General features: G+C 37.9%; 2 protein-coding genes across 6 annotated transcripts in view; one reads left to right on the forward strand and one right to left on the reverse strand.

The window, feature by feature from the left end:
• The window catches only part of MYO6 (myosin VI), a 145,768-nt gene extending 136,002 nt beyond the window's left edge, over positions 1-9,766 (forward strand). Inside the window, exons 31-33 of one of the 4 annotated variants that reach the window (XM_049652883.1) lie at positions 1,726-1,752; positions 4,558-4,782; positions 5,298-9,766. In XM_049652883.1, coding sequence (XP_049508840.1) covers positions 1,726-1,752; positions 4,558-4,782; positions 5,298-5,497 — 452 coding nt within the window. In that variant the 3' untranslated portion in view covers positions 5,498-9,766. The remainder of the gene's footprint in view (positions 1-1,725; positions 1,753-4,557; positions 4,783-5,297) is intronic. The other 3 variants (XM_049652884.1, XM_049652885.1, XM_049652887.1) reach the window with 3 other exon arrangements.
• A 3,195-nt stretch (positions 9,767-12,961) lies between these two features.
• Positions 12,962-17,076, reverse strand: part of IMPG1 (interphotoreceptor matrix proteoglycan 1) — a 129,907-nt gene continuing 125,792 nt past the window's right edge. For both annotated transcript variants that reach the window (XM_049652897.1, XM_049652896.1), the window contains 2 exons: positions 14,485-14,557; positions 12,962-13,110 (listed from right to left, as the gene is read on the reverse strand). In XM_049652897.1, the coding sequence (XP_049508854.1) occupies positions 13,033-13,110; positions 14,485-14,557 (151 nt within the window). In that variant the 3' untranslated portion in view covers positions 12,962-13,032. The remainder of the gene's footprint in view (positions 13,111-14,484; positions 14,558-17,076) is intronic.

Below are 17,076 nucleotides of genomic sequence, written 5' to 3' on the forward strand. Positions count from 1 at the left end.
GTGGGGGCGGGGGGTGGGGGTGGTGGTGGTGGTCATCAGTCAGAATATAATGCTCTGGAAGGGCAAAGAGAGAGAACCCAGAACTAAGAACTGGCAGTTTGAAGGCCTTCTACACAATTATATTCTTGTGACCACCACTCTCTTCTCTAACTTACAGATTTATCTCTGGGATTTGAATATATCAGGATGATTCCATTACCTGTTTACTGTAACAAGTTTCTAACCACAGTTTCCTTTGTTTTCTAAAAATGTGAATAGGCTATTCCATTTAGGTATAACCTTTTTGGCTGTCATGTTCTAATTATGGCCTTTAGCTGATAGGTGTTTATTATGTTTTTTTCCCCCCAAAATGTATACATTTGAATGATTGCACTTCTTAAAACAAGAAAAGTAATGTTGTAATATAGGGCACATATATTTTTAATGAACACACAAATATTTCTTATAGTTTTAAACCAAACTTTGGTACTGTACTCATCCAGCTTTACCCCCAAAGGGGCAAATGACACATGCTTACCTTGTGTGAACACACCTTACTGAGTGTGTTCTTACACTGTTTCCATTCATAATAATACTATTTGGAAGAACAAAAGAGTAGATTAAGAAAATTTCCCAAGAGTCCCATGTAGGTATATGAACAAATTTATGGAATTTTATGTGAACACACAGTCCACATGTATGTAGCCTTCATTAAATTTGGTTATGGGACATTTTCAGGATAAAATGTAACTTCTGCTCTGAAAGTAGTTATTGTTTTCTTTATTTTTTTTCCCATGTAAAATACATTCTGACACAGGAGTACAGTTAAAAGGAGGTGAGGTGTACTACGATACTTTTAACAGCTCAGTTGAGAAAATTCTGTACCTAGGTAGTTTCCTAGAGGGGTAGGTAATAAACCTTTAAAAGGAACTACTCTGTAGTTTAATATTTACAAGGATAAGAATTCCTTAATTTGAGAAAATAAAGTGACAACTTATGATTAACAAAAATATAAGTAGCTGTTACTTAAGAATAATACTTGACAGATCATAGTAAAGTCTTGTAACTGGGAGTAGAGAGAATCAGACCCTCCTCCTATATGCTGTACTGGGTGAGCACATTCTCATCACATTTACTATGGAAAGAGATTTCCAGAAATAATTCTTAGGGCAGTGGCAAATTACCCGGTAATGATTTACAGTATTTAGTTGCTTAAGACAGTGACTTTGGAGAGTAGTTTTGTTTCGTAGTTACTAAAATAAAAATTGAATGAGTTTAAGATTCAGGGAATTGAAAGAAATTAGAACATACTGAGTGTGTATAAACATGGCAGTGCTTTTTCTCTAAGGCATATATTTTTTTGATGAATTTAGAAGTTTTTTATTTCTACAAAAATTCTAGTAATGCTTTGAAGGTACTATAATATCTGTTATTGAGTCATCATGTTGGATTTTTATTTGAATATTACTGTATCCCAAAATTACAAATGAAATATATATATTTTTGAATTTAGATCCTCTTTATATGTCCATAAAGCAGAATTTCCTAAAATATTATCAAAATAGCTTTTTTTAAAAAAAAATCAGAAAGGAGCATATACTTGTAGGTAATTATGAGAATATTTGGCTGTGGATAGGATATTAGTCACCTCCTTGATTGATGGGAAGGCTTTATAAATGAGAAGAATGCTCATTTAACAGTTTTGCCACTTTTATGTTTTCTTCAATGTAAAATATTTATTCACAGATTTTGCACCATTTTTGAACAATTCACGTAAGTCATTGGGTTGTAACTTATGAGCTAACTGGAAGATGGGTTAAAAATACTTTATAAAGTACTAACTTCTATTAAACTTTGTTTTGCTACAATTTTAAGTGGAGTTGTACTACATTAATGTTGGTTTGGCCATACTAAGATATTTAATTTGAGATTATGCTTTCATTTGGATCACTCCAAAATACATATGCAGAACAAAATTAATCTGTTGTTTTATGAAATCGTTTCCTTTAAAAAAAATAGCACTTTAAGCTGTGAATATGCACTGTTCTTATTGTAGCAAAACTCAATAAGCAGCTGATATTTTAGAATTAAGACTAACTTTAGGTGCTGGTTTCGAACACTGTTAGGGTATCAACATTTCACTCCAAAGACATCTGAATTTGTGTGATAATCTATACAGGTTTAATAGGGCGCCCCCTAAGAGAAGAAGGAGATTATTCCATGACTTGTATAGTGTCCTGTGATGCATGTTTTTGATAATTTAAAAGCTTTGAGTCATCTTAGCATACAGTAAATTTTTTTTGCAGTCAGTTGAGCAATAATGATTTGGATATAATGCCATATTTGTTTGCCAACTTGTTGGACCTGATTTTTTTTAAGTGCTTCTTGTAATTTATAGGGCCACATTTAAAACATTTCATACTTTAGGGGCGCCTGGGTGGCTCAGTCGGTTAAGCGTCCGACTTCGGCTCAGGTCATGATCTCGCGGTCCGTGAGTTCGAGCCCCGCGTCGGGCTCTGTGCTGAAAGCTCAGAGCCTGGAGCCTGTTTCAGATTCTGTGTCTCCCTCCCTCTCTCTCTCTCTGCCCCTCCCCTGTTCATGCTCTGTCTCTCTCTGTCTCAAAAATAAATAAACATTAAAAAAAATAAAATAAAACATTTCATACTTTAAAGGTGACACAATTGGATGTGAAAAAAAAGTCGTTTATTAGTTTCAAACTTTAACAAATGTTTATTTCGACAAAGAGAGAGTGTGGGAGGGGCAGAGAGAGAGACCCAAGCAAGCTCTGTGATGCAGAACCCAGCTTGGGGCTCAATTCCACGAATTGCAGGGTCATGACCTGAGCTGAAATCAAGAGTTGGGTGCTTAACCAACTGAGCCACCCAGGTGCCCCTAGTTTCAGACTTCTAACATCCGTATCTTTGTACTTATCCAGATGAATATTTGTGGAAATTAAGGCTTCCTTAATGCAATGTTCAGTTCTCAACATTAGTTTAAAAAAAAAGAAACTATCAAAGACTTTCCCTTGGATTTCTAAATTTTACCCAATATATTAAGGTACAGGAGGCTGTTATTTTAAAAGAAAAAAGGTTAATTTAACAAGTGGCCATCAGTATCCTAGTAAGTTCCCTGTCAGTTTGGTATTCTGTTACTGCTTAGGATGGAGGGAAAGTTTTTTTTTCTTATGCTTTTAAAATTTCCTAATTTGGGGTTAGTATATTTTCTGCAAAGTAGGAAATTTTTAAGTTAAAATGGAAACACTAAACTGTAAGTAGTTTGGAGGAACAAAGAGTAAATGAACTCATGTCTATGAACATGCTGCAGGCGGTGTGTCTCTTTAAAGTCACTAACAAAACTGGGCTTTGGTGTCATTCTTTCCTAGGCATGTGCAGCTTTGCTAACTGCTTTTTGCTTTCTCTGGTTTGCACAGAAATAAATTCATTTGCTATAAAGCCTTTGCTGTTGGTGTTAAAAGTAGAATAAGAGTGTTTCCATCCTTTCAGTATTTGGAAATTCTTACAAAAGCCATGTGGCCTTCTTGACTTACATATATTCTGTAATTTTTCATTGACATACTTAAGCGTTTCAGTGAGGTTCTTAATTGAGCTGCAGTAAACGGTTGGTCTACTTTTAAAGTTGTGAGTAAAAAGCATATTAAACAGACTTTCTGAAATTATGCTGCTGAAACTGCAAAATTATTGCCCAGGGAAGTGTTTGTATTCGTAGATAAAATAAAAACCTAACTGTTTTGTAATGAAAATTGAGCAAGGGGAAAAAATTGATATGAGTGCCGGGTCCAGTACTAGCAGAAAAGCAAGGGTTTTTCTTTCTCTTTCTCTCTTTTTTTTTTTTTTTTTATGACAAAAAGAATCAAATATTGTATACTTCCCACTTATTTCAGTGGATTTTATCCCAAGAGAAAGAGGATTTCAGGAAAGTTCATGCTTACTGTTTCAGTTTTGTTGTTGTTGTCATGAAGTTGTCTAGTAGTGCACTGTAGTAGTAAAAGATCTGTTCTGGCCACAGTTTAAATCCCAAAATCAGTTGGCAAAAGAGCAAACTTTTGTCTTCCACTTCCACTTCTGAGGAAATAGTAATTAGATTGACAGGTATCTATAATTCTTCACGTTTGTGAAATTACCATTCATTTGTTTTATCATGGGTAGTCTCATGAAAGTTATTCTGTGGCCTTCAGCTTTGAACTCTTTGGAGGAAAATTGTAAATCCTAGCAAATAATACTGGTTTGCTTTTCTTATTTTAGGTTACTGATACAGACATTTGTGGGAATCTGCTTGGGCTTGTTTGCTGTTGGTGTTACGGTGGGGGTGAGGGGGAGTGGTGTGTGTGTATGTGTACTTGCAATGTTAAGCAACATCTTTAGGGAAAGAAAATTCTAAGAGATCACACTCTACGTTTTATTCACTTCTAAGTAATTGATATTTACATGTGTTTTAGATTTACTTTTAGGAACCCCTCTTCTTCTCTTACAAAATGTGTGGTGCATTTTAGGAGTAAAGGCTGTTTGCGTTATCCCCTGGGCTGCTGGTGTAACTTCCCTTGCTTGTTCTTTGTAATAGCTCAGCAGAACCCAGCGTCTCAGCTTCCTGCCAGGCAGCAGGAGATCGAAATGAACCGACAGCAGCGCTTCTTCCGCATCCCATTCATCCGCCCTGCCGACCAGTACAAAGATCCGCAGAATAAGAAAAAAGGCTGGTGGTACGCGCACTTTGATGGCCCGTGGATTGCCCGGCAGATGGAACTCCATCCTGACAAGCCGCCCATCCTGCTTGTGGCTGGTGTGTGTGAGTCACGTGGAAAAAGGATTATAAACCCTCTGAAGGAAACAGCCTAATATACAATATTAATAATCCATTAAATTTCAGGACTGAGGGATGGAGTTTTGCAGTTAAATTAGACTTCCAGTTACTTGAGGATTAATTTATGATGTGAAATTGTTTGGATTAATTATGTCCTCGTAGAACACATAGAAACTTGTCTGTGTCCTTAGAGCCTTATCATTGGTATTTAATTATATCAGTTGATTTATAATTGTTTAAAGAAATGTAGCATTTTTATTAAGGTTGATAACGTGTTTGATCAACTGCAGTGTTAGTACTTTCTGAAAGGGTCCTTGGTGGAAGACAAATTTAACTTGTTTCTGGTGAACTTATTAAGGAGATTTCTGTCTTAGAGGAAGAAAACAAAGTTTTAAAAGTTCTCGATTCTGTGAGAATTGGTAACTCTTTCAGGTATAAAGTCTATAATAAGTGCCTCTAAAGAGATACATGCTTAATTCTCTGATGTCTCACCTGCGCAGGGAAGGATGACATGGAGATGTGTGAGCTGAATCTTGAAGAGACAGGCCTGACTCGAAAGCGTGGTGCTGAGATTTTGCCAAGACAGTTTGAAGAAATTTGGGAACGCTGTGGAGGTATCCAGTACCTCCAGAATGCAATTGAGAGCAAACAGGCGAGGCCCACGTATGCGACGGCCATGCTGCAGAACCTGTTAAAGTAGATGGTGCACCTGACCTGACAGCTGGGAGCCAGGCTGGGGCACTAAGTAGGGTGTGTGCCCCCCGAGATTTGACCTTTCTGTGACCGTGTTAGAATTGCTGATACAAAGTGAACAGATTTTATTAATCATGGCTTTTTGTTAATTTAAGGTAAATTATGGTAGTGAACTTGGGACCTAAAAATTGTTTTCGTGTATCCAGCTGTAACTGTTAAACCTCTCCTCCCTCTAATACTGGTTAACACTTGGACAGATTCTGACATTTCTCATTCTTTGCCAACAGACTGCCTGAAGTCCATTGTAATTGTTCTCTAGGAAAGGAAATGTTTTAAAAACTCAAAATACTGACTTTGCAAGGATGGCACAGAACCATATAACTGGAATAATGAAACCTTAGGTTAAATTTTCTTGTGAAAATTAAGTCACTTAATCAAGGCACTGATGCTTTGATCTGGAATGCTGTGTACTTTTTTAATTCACTTTTTCAGAAATTGATGGATATTTCCATTGAAAGTGGAAAATTTTTTTTCCTCCTCCTTTGTGGTGTGGCTTAGTTTGAGTAAAGCAATTCACCTGAACTTCTAGAATTCTAGAAAAGAGCCTGAATGTATTTGATGTACTCTGCGATAAAGAAGGTACTCACAGATTTATTTTTCTTTTCTATCATGTTTTGTTGCTATATAAGAATATTTTCTTACAGTCCGTGGACAAATAAAGGAAATTCAGGCCATTTCAGTGCTTAAAAGTTTTGAGATAACTTGTTTCATTTAGAAAAGGAAATAGGTTTTCGGTGGCAATGTGGCTTAACTGGACTGAATTCAAATTATTCTTTCAACTTCATCTCAGTTGCAATTTTTGTATCAGAATCTTGTCCAAGTTGTTTCGTATGATTTAGGCTAGTGTTCTGTTTCAAAATATCTTTGTTTTTGAAAATGTCTAGTGTCTTTTTTGGCCTTGAGATTTTGGTAATTATAGAACTGTTTTGTAAGCTTTGTAATTTAAAAGCCCAGTACTTGGTAATTGCTTATTTCATGTAACTGACGATTTAATTTTTTTCTTTGTGTGTTAGTTTTGATCAAATGTCAGCAGTTTCAAATTTAATATTTATGACGTTATATTAGGAATTTGGAGACAAAAATACATCATGGAGTTATGCTGATATAATGATAGTGAGTCGTGTTTGTATTTTAGAATAAAATTAGAAAAATAAAATTATTCTCTGTACTTTTCCCCCTGATTTTTAAAGACCCTAGCCTTTGAAATGATTTCCAGTGATTGTTTTTTCTAGAAAGAGTACCTCAGTCAGGAAGATCTTTCCCAGCTGATTAGATTAATGCTTGTGAGAGCCACACACTTTTTTCTGAATTGTTTCTCTCATAAGATGTGTCTTAGTACAGAAATATTTATTTATTATGATACTGTGCAAATGATTGTCTCCTGTTAAAGAAATTAAATTGTCCTATCTGTGCTATTGGGAATGTGAATAGGATTATCTTCTGAAGGCTGTATTACTGTGGAGATTCACCCACCCTTGGGTCATTTGGTCCCTGTGATTGGTGCAGAAGGTCTGGTTACTGAAAATAAACGACCTGTTCTCTCTCTTCTCATCACTTGCCTTTAATTGGTGTTTTTATTTGTATAGGATAGTGAATGATGAGCTTAACTAGTAGCAAATAAAGTCCTTGAAGAAAATTTAATAACCAAATTGACTTTTAATGACTTATCCCTTTAGTACTGTTTTCAGAAGGAGTTTTATGTATCTCCTAGATACATTTAAGCACTAGATGGAAAACCCATCAAACAGGTTAAAATTACTGTAATGAGAGAACTTAATGTTTGAAAAATTTGTAAGACACTTATCACAGCAAAGCATTGTTGCAAGTCTTTCATTTTTTATTTTAATAGCTAATAAAATTACAGTTTTAAGCCATTTTGTTGCTAATTATGTCACACAGCTGTCCTAGAACTTATCTATTTAAAGTTGTCTCCTGAGTTAATTTTGGCTACCAGGAGAATTGCCCTAATTCAGATAGATTTACAGTAACCTACATATAATAGACACACACACACACACACACACACACACACACACACACACACATTCCCCTTTGCTGGAAAAATTTGGGAGCCTGTCAGCCTTTAAAAGAAGTAGCAGAAATGGTGTTCTAAAAGATGTGGATATAGCTGTTTTACAGTGTTCACAGTCAAACCCATAAACGTTGTGTGAAAACTATAGGAATCAAAAGTCAATTTCTATTTAATGTCATTTGAATTGAGATTTAAAATTTGAAATTTCAACCAGTGTACTGTATATTAAGAACTAATCTCTTTTTAAAAAAATTTTTTTGAATGTTTATTTTTGAGAGAGAGACAGAGCATGAGCGGGGGAGGGGCAGAGAGAGAGGGAGACACAGAACCTGAAACAGGCTGCAGGCTCTGAGCTGACACAGCACAGAGCCTGACACAGCCTCACGGACCGTGAGATCATGACCTGAGTCAAAGACGGACACTCAGCTGGCTGGGCCACCCAGGCGCCCCAAGAACTAATCTTCTCTTAATGGGTTTTCTTACTCAGTACATGTTCCTTCCTTAGTGTATACTTTACAAAAGTAGACATACATAAAATACTAAGAATGAGAAGGAAAAATTCAATTTGATTATAATGTAATTCCTAATTCCACTACCACATTTGAGATATGTATTATGAGCTATGGGTATGCACTGAGAGAAAGGAAGTTTCTTTAATACACACATGTCAAGAGAACAGTGAATTTTCTTTGTTGTAAAGTTGAGTAGATGGCACCTTCTCAAAGGATTATGTGAGGAAAAAATAAAATAATGCACGTAGGAGTATAAGCCTACACAAGAGACATTCTATTGTAACTTACATTCTGCTTCCTATAATGTCTTTTTAATAGGTCATTCTTTCCTGTAACACAGTGAACACTTTTGTTTTGCAAACAACAAAGAAAATATAATCTTACATGGAAAATAGGCAGGTGGTATTTGTGGGAGCTTAGCTAGAGAATAGAAGAAACAGGCAGGAATAATAATGAGGATTAATTGTAGAGCTCTATTAATTGGGTTTTTAAAAAAATATTTTAATTCACAGGTTATTACTATGGTTCTCAGGGGATCCAGATACGTAGCTCTTTGGTTTCTTTTTGTGAAGGACTGTAAGAGTACTTGGATAAGTAGAATAAATATTTATTGAATGAATCATCAGTTAATACAATGTTAGTGGTTGGTCTGCCTCCTTTTACAGAGGAGGTAAAAGAAATCCAGAGGGATCAAGTAATTTAATTCTAGACCATGAACGAGATATAAATATTTTTGCTCCAATCATGTGGAACAAAAAGAATAAAAAAAAATTGTTTTGAGTAGCCCCCTGTAGATTTACAAAGGGTTGTTCCTTTGTCATTCCACATCTCCAGAAGGTGTGACATATTCTATGTTTCATTACCAGAAATAACAAGTATTGAGAGTTTACTTCTCCCAGAAGACAAACTAACAAGGGAGGAGAGGGCAGAAGATACTAAAAATGAGAATAAGGACAAGTCGAGGGGAACAGTTGTAACAATAAGGAAAGAGAAGAGGAACAGTGATGGAAGAGAAAGAAATGGGTCTGCCCCTGAAAACTCTACTTCCCCAAGTTGAACAACACTGATACATTTTGGGTGACAAAGCACTCCTGATCTTTGCTGAGTTTTAGAGTGAATTATATGTAATATAGAAGCAGAACCTGTGGTTATTAAAACTTGGGTCACAGTAGACCTGGTGTATAAATTCTTAGCATATAGAAATGGCACCGCCACACTGGAGAAGATGAGCAGTGAGTAGACATTCTGTGCATAAGCCTCATGGAGGGATAGAGTTGGACAGACTCTGAGAGGTAGAGTCTACCCACGTCAGTACCAGATCATTGAATACAGTTACGTTCAGTTCACATCAGTGTATTCTTCCTTCCCCATCACCAACTTAATAGATGAAGTAAGTTTGGTTGTCAGACTTCCCAGAAATCTTTCAAAAGATAATCAGGAAAAAAATGTACATTAAAATGAGAATCTTTAATCCTAATTTGTATCTATGCAGAATCTCACCTTCAAACCTCAGATTGGCTTATTGTCCATTTTCTTCTCACTTTTGAAAATCCATCTAATTGCAACTGTTACTTAATTTTTCCTCATTTCCTTAAAAATGTATATCTGATTATTTCCTAAAATACTGATGTACTGGAAATAGAAATAATAAATGTTGTCTATGTAGAACTTCCTCTTGCATCTTGTGCTTTTAATACAGTTACAGCGTGTTAAAAACAATTATAAGCATTACATTTGTTGCCCCACGTCTCAGATGGAATCAATTGGAGAAGTCTGGGGTCCTGAGCTGGAACCCCTGTGCTAGATGGCTGTAGGAAGAGGCAGTGGAACTCAGGTGACTGACTGGAATATCCTTGAGTTTTGGTCCTAAACTTTTATGGGTTTCCCATCCAGGGAACAAACAGGACTAACCATATGCGGTCTACAACTACTCACATTGACTATGATGAAGTTTTGGGGTAATGGGGGTTCATGGGGTCTAGAGCCAACAGCCAAGAAAGAATTCTTGAAGACCTCTTTGGTGCAAGAAAAGGTGATTTACTAGAGCGTGGGGGCAAGATCCATGGGCATGAAGAGCTGCATGGGGTCATAACAGGTAACTCCTTATATACCCTCAGGTTGGGAGGGGGTCAGGGATAGAACAATCTCTAAGGAATTTTGGAAGCAAGGTTTCCAGGACCTTGAGGGGGCTAGCTGTTGCTAGGGAAACACCATTTATTACCTTTTAATAAAACCTCAGTCATGAGACCCCTAAGATGTATATCAGGGGGCTTGGAGTATGATTGCTAGCATATATCTTTGGGCAGTTGGGATAAAGGAAGTAGACTTACAGGATCCTTGAGGTTGGGATAACGTTAGGCCAAGATTCCCTTTTGCCCCCAGCAAAATGTCATCATCGAGGCAGCTGAGCTCCTAGAGGGAGGTCAATGGGCTGTAGGCAGTAAGGGAATTTGATTTTACATTTGCCTTAGTTTCCCACATTACCATGGCAAGCACTTAAATCCCTTTCCTTGGTTCTTGGGCAGCCAGGAGTGTCCGAGGAATATCACCCATATTCCACCTGGGGGTGGGGTGCTGTTAGACTGTATTTTGCCCTCAGCTTGCCCCACGCTCCCTCATCAACTAGAGAAAACCCAAATCTTGGCTACCTTTCCCCAGGTCCTTACCAATCTGTCTGTGACATGACAAAGGAAGTAAAATCTAGGGATCCAAAGAAGAGGCCTTCTTGCTGAGACTTTGAATGTAGCCTCCATAGGCTACTTCCTGCCTCTCATTTGGAACCTAATGATCCAGGTGGGGTTTCTGAGAGTGCAGGTCAACAGCTCTTCTCTGGCTGGTTGGAAAAGACCAATCTGAAAAGTGGGTGATCCAATGAGTGAGAGAAACTGGCTTCAAAGCAGGACCCTTTTAACAGAATGAAGTGTTCGCCTACTTCTCTTTCCCCATCAAAAACTACATTCCTTACTCTTGTTAGAGCACAACTGAAATGTAGAGGGTGGAGGGCACATTATGAGGAGGTGATAGTGTTAGAATTTAATTTTTTCTCTTGATGGAATCGTTTTCAAGTGCTTTTGGTTGGCCTATCATGCTTCTAACAATCGTGTTTTCCCTTGGGTTCCAGAGATAAGTGAGTAGGTACGTCTCCTACCACCGTTCTTTGTGGCACTTGATCACCATGTCACAGTTTGAATTCCTTCTCCCAAATCACAGGTCCTCACTTTAGGGGACGATTGGGGGTGGGAATAGGGTTGAGAGCCATGCATTTATGAGGCCAACAGGAGTGAATTTGCAAGGGTTTGTAACCAGGAGGGGATACCACTTCCCAAAAGAATATGTCTTCATTAGGAAATACTTGTTTTTATTCTTGAAGTTTTACTGCTAAAATGGTGCTGCCAATGTTGAATATTTTCTCATCTTTTGATAGCATTAAAATCATGTGTCATAATCCATAAAGCAAATCCAGGGAACAGCTACTAAAACACAGATCCATTTTATTAAAAATCTATGAATATAGTGCTTACATTTTATTGAAATTAAGGTTTTGCAGCAAATATATTAGTAGTGGAACATTTGAAATAGATACAGAGAAATCATTTTTCATTAAGTAGCACGTTTAAAAACTGACTAAACTGGATTACTTTGATGCCAATCTACCTGTGCACACAGCAAAGTTAATGTCAAGAAGTATTCAATAGAATTATTAAATTTTAGGAAGACCGTTCTCTGTGGTGGAAAATAGGAATTGGTTATGTCACAAAGTACAATGTAATTTTTCCCCCCAACATAGTGTCTTCCTTTAAAATAGCTTTATGCAGGGGGTGCCTGGGTGGCTCAGTGGGTTGAGCGTCTGACTCTTGGTTTTGGCCCAGGTCATGATCTCACAGTTTTGTGGGTTCAGGCCCCACACTGGGCTCTGTGCTGACAGCATGGAACCTGCTAGGGATTCTCTCTCTCCCTCTCTCTCTGCCCCTCCTCCACTCATGCTGTCTCTGTCTCTCTCAAAAATAAAGTTAAAAAAATAGCTTTATGTGGTAACAAGAAAAGTTAGATTTCCCATAGTATATATATCTGAATGCCAGTTCCTTTTTCTATCAAAGGAACAATTCAGGGGCGCCTAGGTGGCTCAGTTGGTTAAGCAGCCGACTTCGGCTCAGGTCATGATCTCGCAGTCCATGAGTTCAAGCCCCGCGTTGGGCTCTGTGCTGACAGCTCAGAGCCTGGAGCCTGTTTTGGATTCTGTGTCTCCCTCTCTCTGACCCTCCCCCATTCATGCTCTGTCTCTCTGTCTCAAAAATAAATAAACGTAAAAAAAAAATAAAGGAACAATTAAGAAATTATTGGCAACAAAACAATCTACTGTGCAAGCACTAATTTCTTGTAAAACTAGTGTGCCGAAGAACTGAAGGTGTGTGTGTGTGTGTGCATGCGTTACAGACATTAAAGTGCAGAGCATATATACCCTCACCACTGTTTACATACTGGATACATCTGTGTTTCAGAGAGACCTGCATCTCCTTGCATACATGTATTTCACGTGCACTGTAACACATGAAGAGCTTTGCTTCCTGATATATTGTTCAGCCTCCCCAAAACAATAGGTAAGTTGCACTTGTAAATGATCTGTGAGTAGTGTTTTGAGGGCAGCTGGAAGCAAACCTGGTTTGCTGTCACGACCATCGGTCAGTGATTGTGTTTTGCGCTTTGATAATAAGCATCTTTTTTATGCGGAAAGTATCAGTCATCAAGTTCACAATTCTTCCCTATTTGAAATATGGTGTGTGTTGTTTCTCAATGTTGACTATATGCCTGGATTCGGATGACCGGTAAATATGCCTGCCTATGTTTTCAGAATTTTCACAGAGTGGACACAATTTTCCTTGAGAAAGCAATCCATTTCTCTTGAGACAGATTAAATTATAATCTGCATAGTTTTAGTTTTTAATTTCCTTCCCAATCTTGATAGTTAAATTCTTCATATCCGTCAGCCAGTAATTCAGAATCTCTTTTCCTGATTATCTGGAAGAGAAATAGTTTCAAGAGCTTACGAAATGCCATCTGAGGTCAAATCAATATTTCATTCTAATATTGCCTCCGCTGGTGTTTGAAAGAGTATGCTTGCCATTTAGGATATCTTCTTTGAAAGGTTTGGGGACGCCCTCCAAAATATTCCTAACTTTATAACCTAGTAGGAATGTATTCCATCTCTTCTTAAACCCATTTAGATTCTCAGGCTGAAGCATCTCTTAAAGCAGAGGGGGCAGTTTGTGAATTAAAGTCACCACCTTCCCTTCCAACCTCAGCAAACATGATTATTCCATGCTGCTGCTTCATTTGAAATGTGGTCCTTAAATCTACCTGGCACTCTAGGATTTACTTAGCGTTTGCTTCATCCTGGACATTTTATTAATAGCAGACATGGTGTTTCATTGTTATTTTATGGCTCACGACTGAACTTCTTCTGTCTTTCCAATTTCCTTTGTTTCAGGAAATAAATACGGCACACATTAGTCCCGTGTGCACCTGGCTACACGGAATTATGGTTAGTATTTGGTGTGGTTGCCTCAGCATCCTTGATTGTATATTGATGGTAATAACTTGTTTCAAGTACAAGCTTTGATGTGTGTGTTTCCATCCAACACTATAGATCTAGGGTAGAGTGGGAACTGGCTGATTATCACTCCCTTTTACAAAACATCAAAGACTAGGTACAATTTTTGAAACTAGGCAATTTTAGGATAAAAGTTGTCCAAGGTATTTTCTCGGAAGGTATTTTTTTTAATCTCTATATTTAACCTGGTTAGAGATAAGTTATTTCCCTTTGTAAAACAGAATTATTTTAGTCAAATAAGTTGGATGAATACTTTGAAAGGGATACCTAGGACACTGGAAGGAATATTTATCTGAGGATGAAATTATAGGAATTTTTGAAGTTACCCATTGTTCACAAATCATGTGTCTTCTATATATTTCTCTACATAAATTTTTGCTTTTGCTCATTGTTTGAAATCAAAAGAAGATACAAGAATATGCATAAAATGATTCAGTTCCAAGAATATGAGTTATTATGAAAATTTCAACCTGTTGCAATGCATTTGATAAATGGCCTGTATATTTTTATAAGAAAAAGTGAATAAAATACTTGGCTTGTTTTTCTGTTATTTTATTACTTTGTCTACACATTTCAGATAATGCCAGCCCTCTGTCTCTATCTTCCTTGCACCAACAAATCCCCTTACAATACCCCCTGCCCTTACGTACTCAATTAAAAAGCCCGGCAAATAAAGGCAAAGTGCTCTTTCTTATCTCTCTTTAAAACAAGAGTCAGACCTAGACATAGTTTAAATTTTCTTAAAAATTCAGTAAAACCAACATGTAAAAGTATTACTTTACCTTGTTATTTTGCTGATGTTGGAATTTTTTAACACTAGTTTTGTATGCTTGATTTTTAGAGTGACCTGGTGACCTACAAAAGAAAGCAAAAATATGGTATTTTATTTCCTGGGCTTATCAACATTGAGAGCAACTACAACTTGCTACTATTTTTGCTTTAAAATGATGACAACAATGAAAATGGATCGCCCATTCTTGTAGGTGCTGCCAGTGAGAGCTGAAGAAGTGTGCTCTCTGCTTCTGCCCCTGAGTCCCACCTCCCAGTTAGCTCACCGTTCTTGGGCAGCGGTCTCGGAAGGCCTGAACAGAGCTCGAGAGAAAGATGAGGGATAACTTCATCTCGCAAAAAGTGGAATTATTTATTTTCTGAGTTATTTTTAAAGTCGTGAGTCGTGGTTGTTGAACAACAACCACGTGTAATGACATTTGTTTGTACAATTTAAAAACAAAAGTTACTTTATAATTTGATGTATATAATTCCACATTTTTTAACATACATATTATATAATTTCTGGTAGTGTATACACCTTTTGCACCTTGCCCTTTCCCTCTCTACATTATAAAATGGGTATAATATTTGGGGGATGTTCTGTGACATATATTCATTCCCTTATCAGTAAACTGTTTTCTTTCTCCCAACATTCTGTCCATAATAATTTCAGGGAAAGGCGTAGAGATGGTATCACTATAGGAGGAAGGAAGCTGCTATCCTGGAGGTGTAGTCTGAGGAAATAAGTTCCTTGTTCCTTCAGCATGTTTGGTTCCTACTTGCCCTGGTTGGGTGATTTGGAGGCTCTGAGAATACTAAGGGATGTGTAGGTGTGTGGGGTCAGAACTGAGAGATCACAGGTGAGGTAAATATGAGATAGAGGCTTTCCACAGGGCCTGGTGAGGCAGGGAGAGTCTCCCCCCCCCCCCCCCCTCCCCATACATCTAGATACCATCTTGGAGAAAGGATAGGAAGGGAAAAGATTTTTAAGGCTGATTATATATTCCAAAGGAACTGAGTTGCCTAAAGTGATTGCTTCAATTGTTAATCAGATGAAGTTTTAAAAATTAGATTGGACTATATTGAACTCTAACTCCTCCCTCTCTTGGCTCCTCCCCTCACCCCCACTCCTTCTGCATCCAGTGGAGAAAGTGCTCCTAAGGGAGTTAGGAACAGCTACAAGAGATGAAAAATGGACCCCTCCCCCATCTGAGGTGTAGCAAGTGAGTAAATCTGGGATCTTACTGTAGTAAGACAAGTACTTCCTTATTATAAAAATCTCCTCAGAGATGTCACTTTGCATCATCATTTCCTTAATCTGGCTCCTGTATTAGGAGCCTATTAAATTAGGCCCATTAAGCTGAAGGACAAAGTAAAAAGTTTTAGATCTGAGGAGGAAAAGTCATAATTTATTTACTATTAGATCTAGATTTGTATTTTTGGAATATGTATAATAATTGTGATTAATGAAAGTCAAACTCATTAAGCTTTTAAAAAAGAGACCTTTGAAAATGAAAATTTTGTTTATTCTTGGGAGAATTTTTGCCAAGTTCCATACAACTCAATCTATCTACAGAACATCTACAATTGAAGGAAAGGAAAAATGTATGGAGTACAGTCATAAATACTGAATGGAGGAAAAGAAGGAAGAATAAAGGTGAAAATACAATGAATGAAGGCCTGGCAGTGGAATGACAAAGAAAACAAACTGAAAATGTTTGTTGTGACTCAATGGACTCATCTGTTCAGCAAGGCCCTTGCCCTCAGTACAATTTCCCATCTCTCCCTTCATTTTCAGGTAGACTAACAAAATCGCAGCTGAGTTTACAATTCTTGAGAGGGTGCTGCTTTCGGTGTTACATCACTTTCATGTCCTCCACAGATGTGCTTCTGCGTTTAGGCTTGCATTCCAGACAGGGAATCTCAGGTTGTGTTTAGGGGGCTGCCCTTTGTGGATAATCATCAACCAGCTCCAACCATGCTAGAGGCAGGGTCGTTTACCCAGAAGAGCGTCTCATTTATCCCTCACCTAAACCAGTGGATGTATTCTGATCATCCCCCTTATCTGAATGAGAAATTTGAGGTTTAAGGTTGCCCAGGGTCACAACTAGTTGGGGTAGAGCTGGAATTTTAATTCCAAAGCCTCCAGACTTCATCACTGTCTTTGTCTATGGTTGATAAGGTCTTAAATTGTCATGTAAGTAAACCTCATATAAGTAAACTGTCAGAGTCACATAAACGGTGGCATCCTGTGAGGAGCAGGAGGAGGTGGTGAGGATCCAGGGGGGCCCCTCAGCACCACTATGCTCAGGAGTCTTCCACGCTGTCTGAGGCAGCACGCGAGGGCAATGGGAATTGTCCTCATGCTGAGGAGATCCGAGTTTAGCATTTAACATTGAGCAATTCTTGAGGCACCTGGGTGGCCCAGTCGGTTAAGCATCTGACTTTGGGTCAGATCATGATCTTGCGGTCCGTGAGTTCGAGATCCACATTGGGCTCTGAGCTGTCACAAGCCCAGCATCAGGTTCTGTGCTGACCGCTCAGAGCCTGAAGACTGCTTTGCATTCTGTGTCTCCTGCTCTCTCTGTTCCTCCTCTGCTCAT

The sequence above is a fragment of the Panthera uncia genome (genome assembly GCF_023721935.1).
Source record: "Panthera uncia isolate 11264 chromosome B2 unlocalized genomic scaffold, Puncia_PCG_1.0 HiC_scaffold_24, whole genome shotgun sequence".
Lineage (NCBI taxonomy): Eukaryota > Metazoa > Chordata > Mammalia > Carnivora > Felidae > Panthera > Panthera uncia.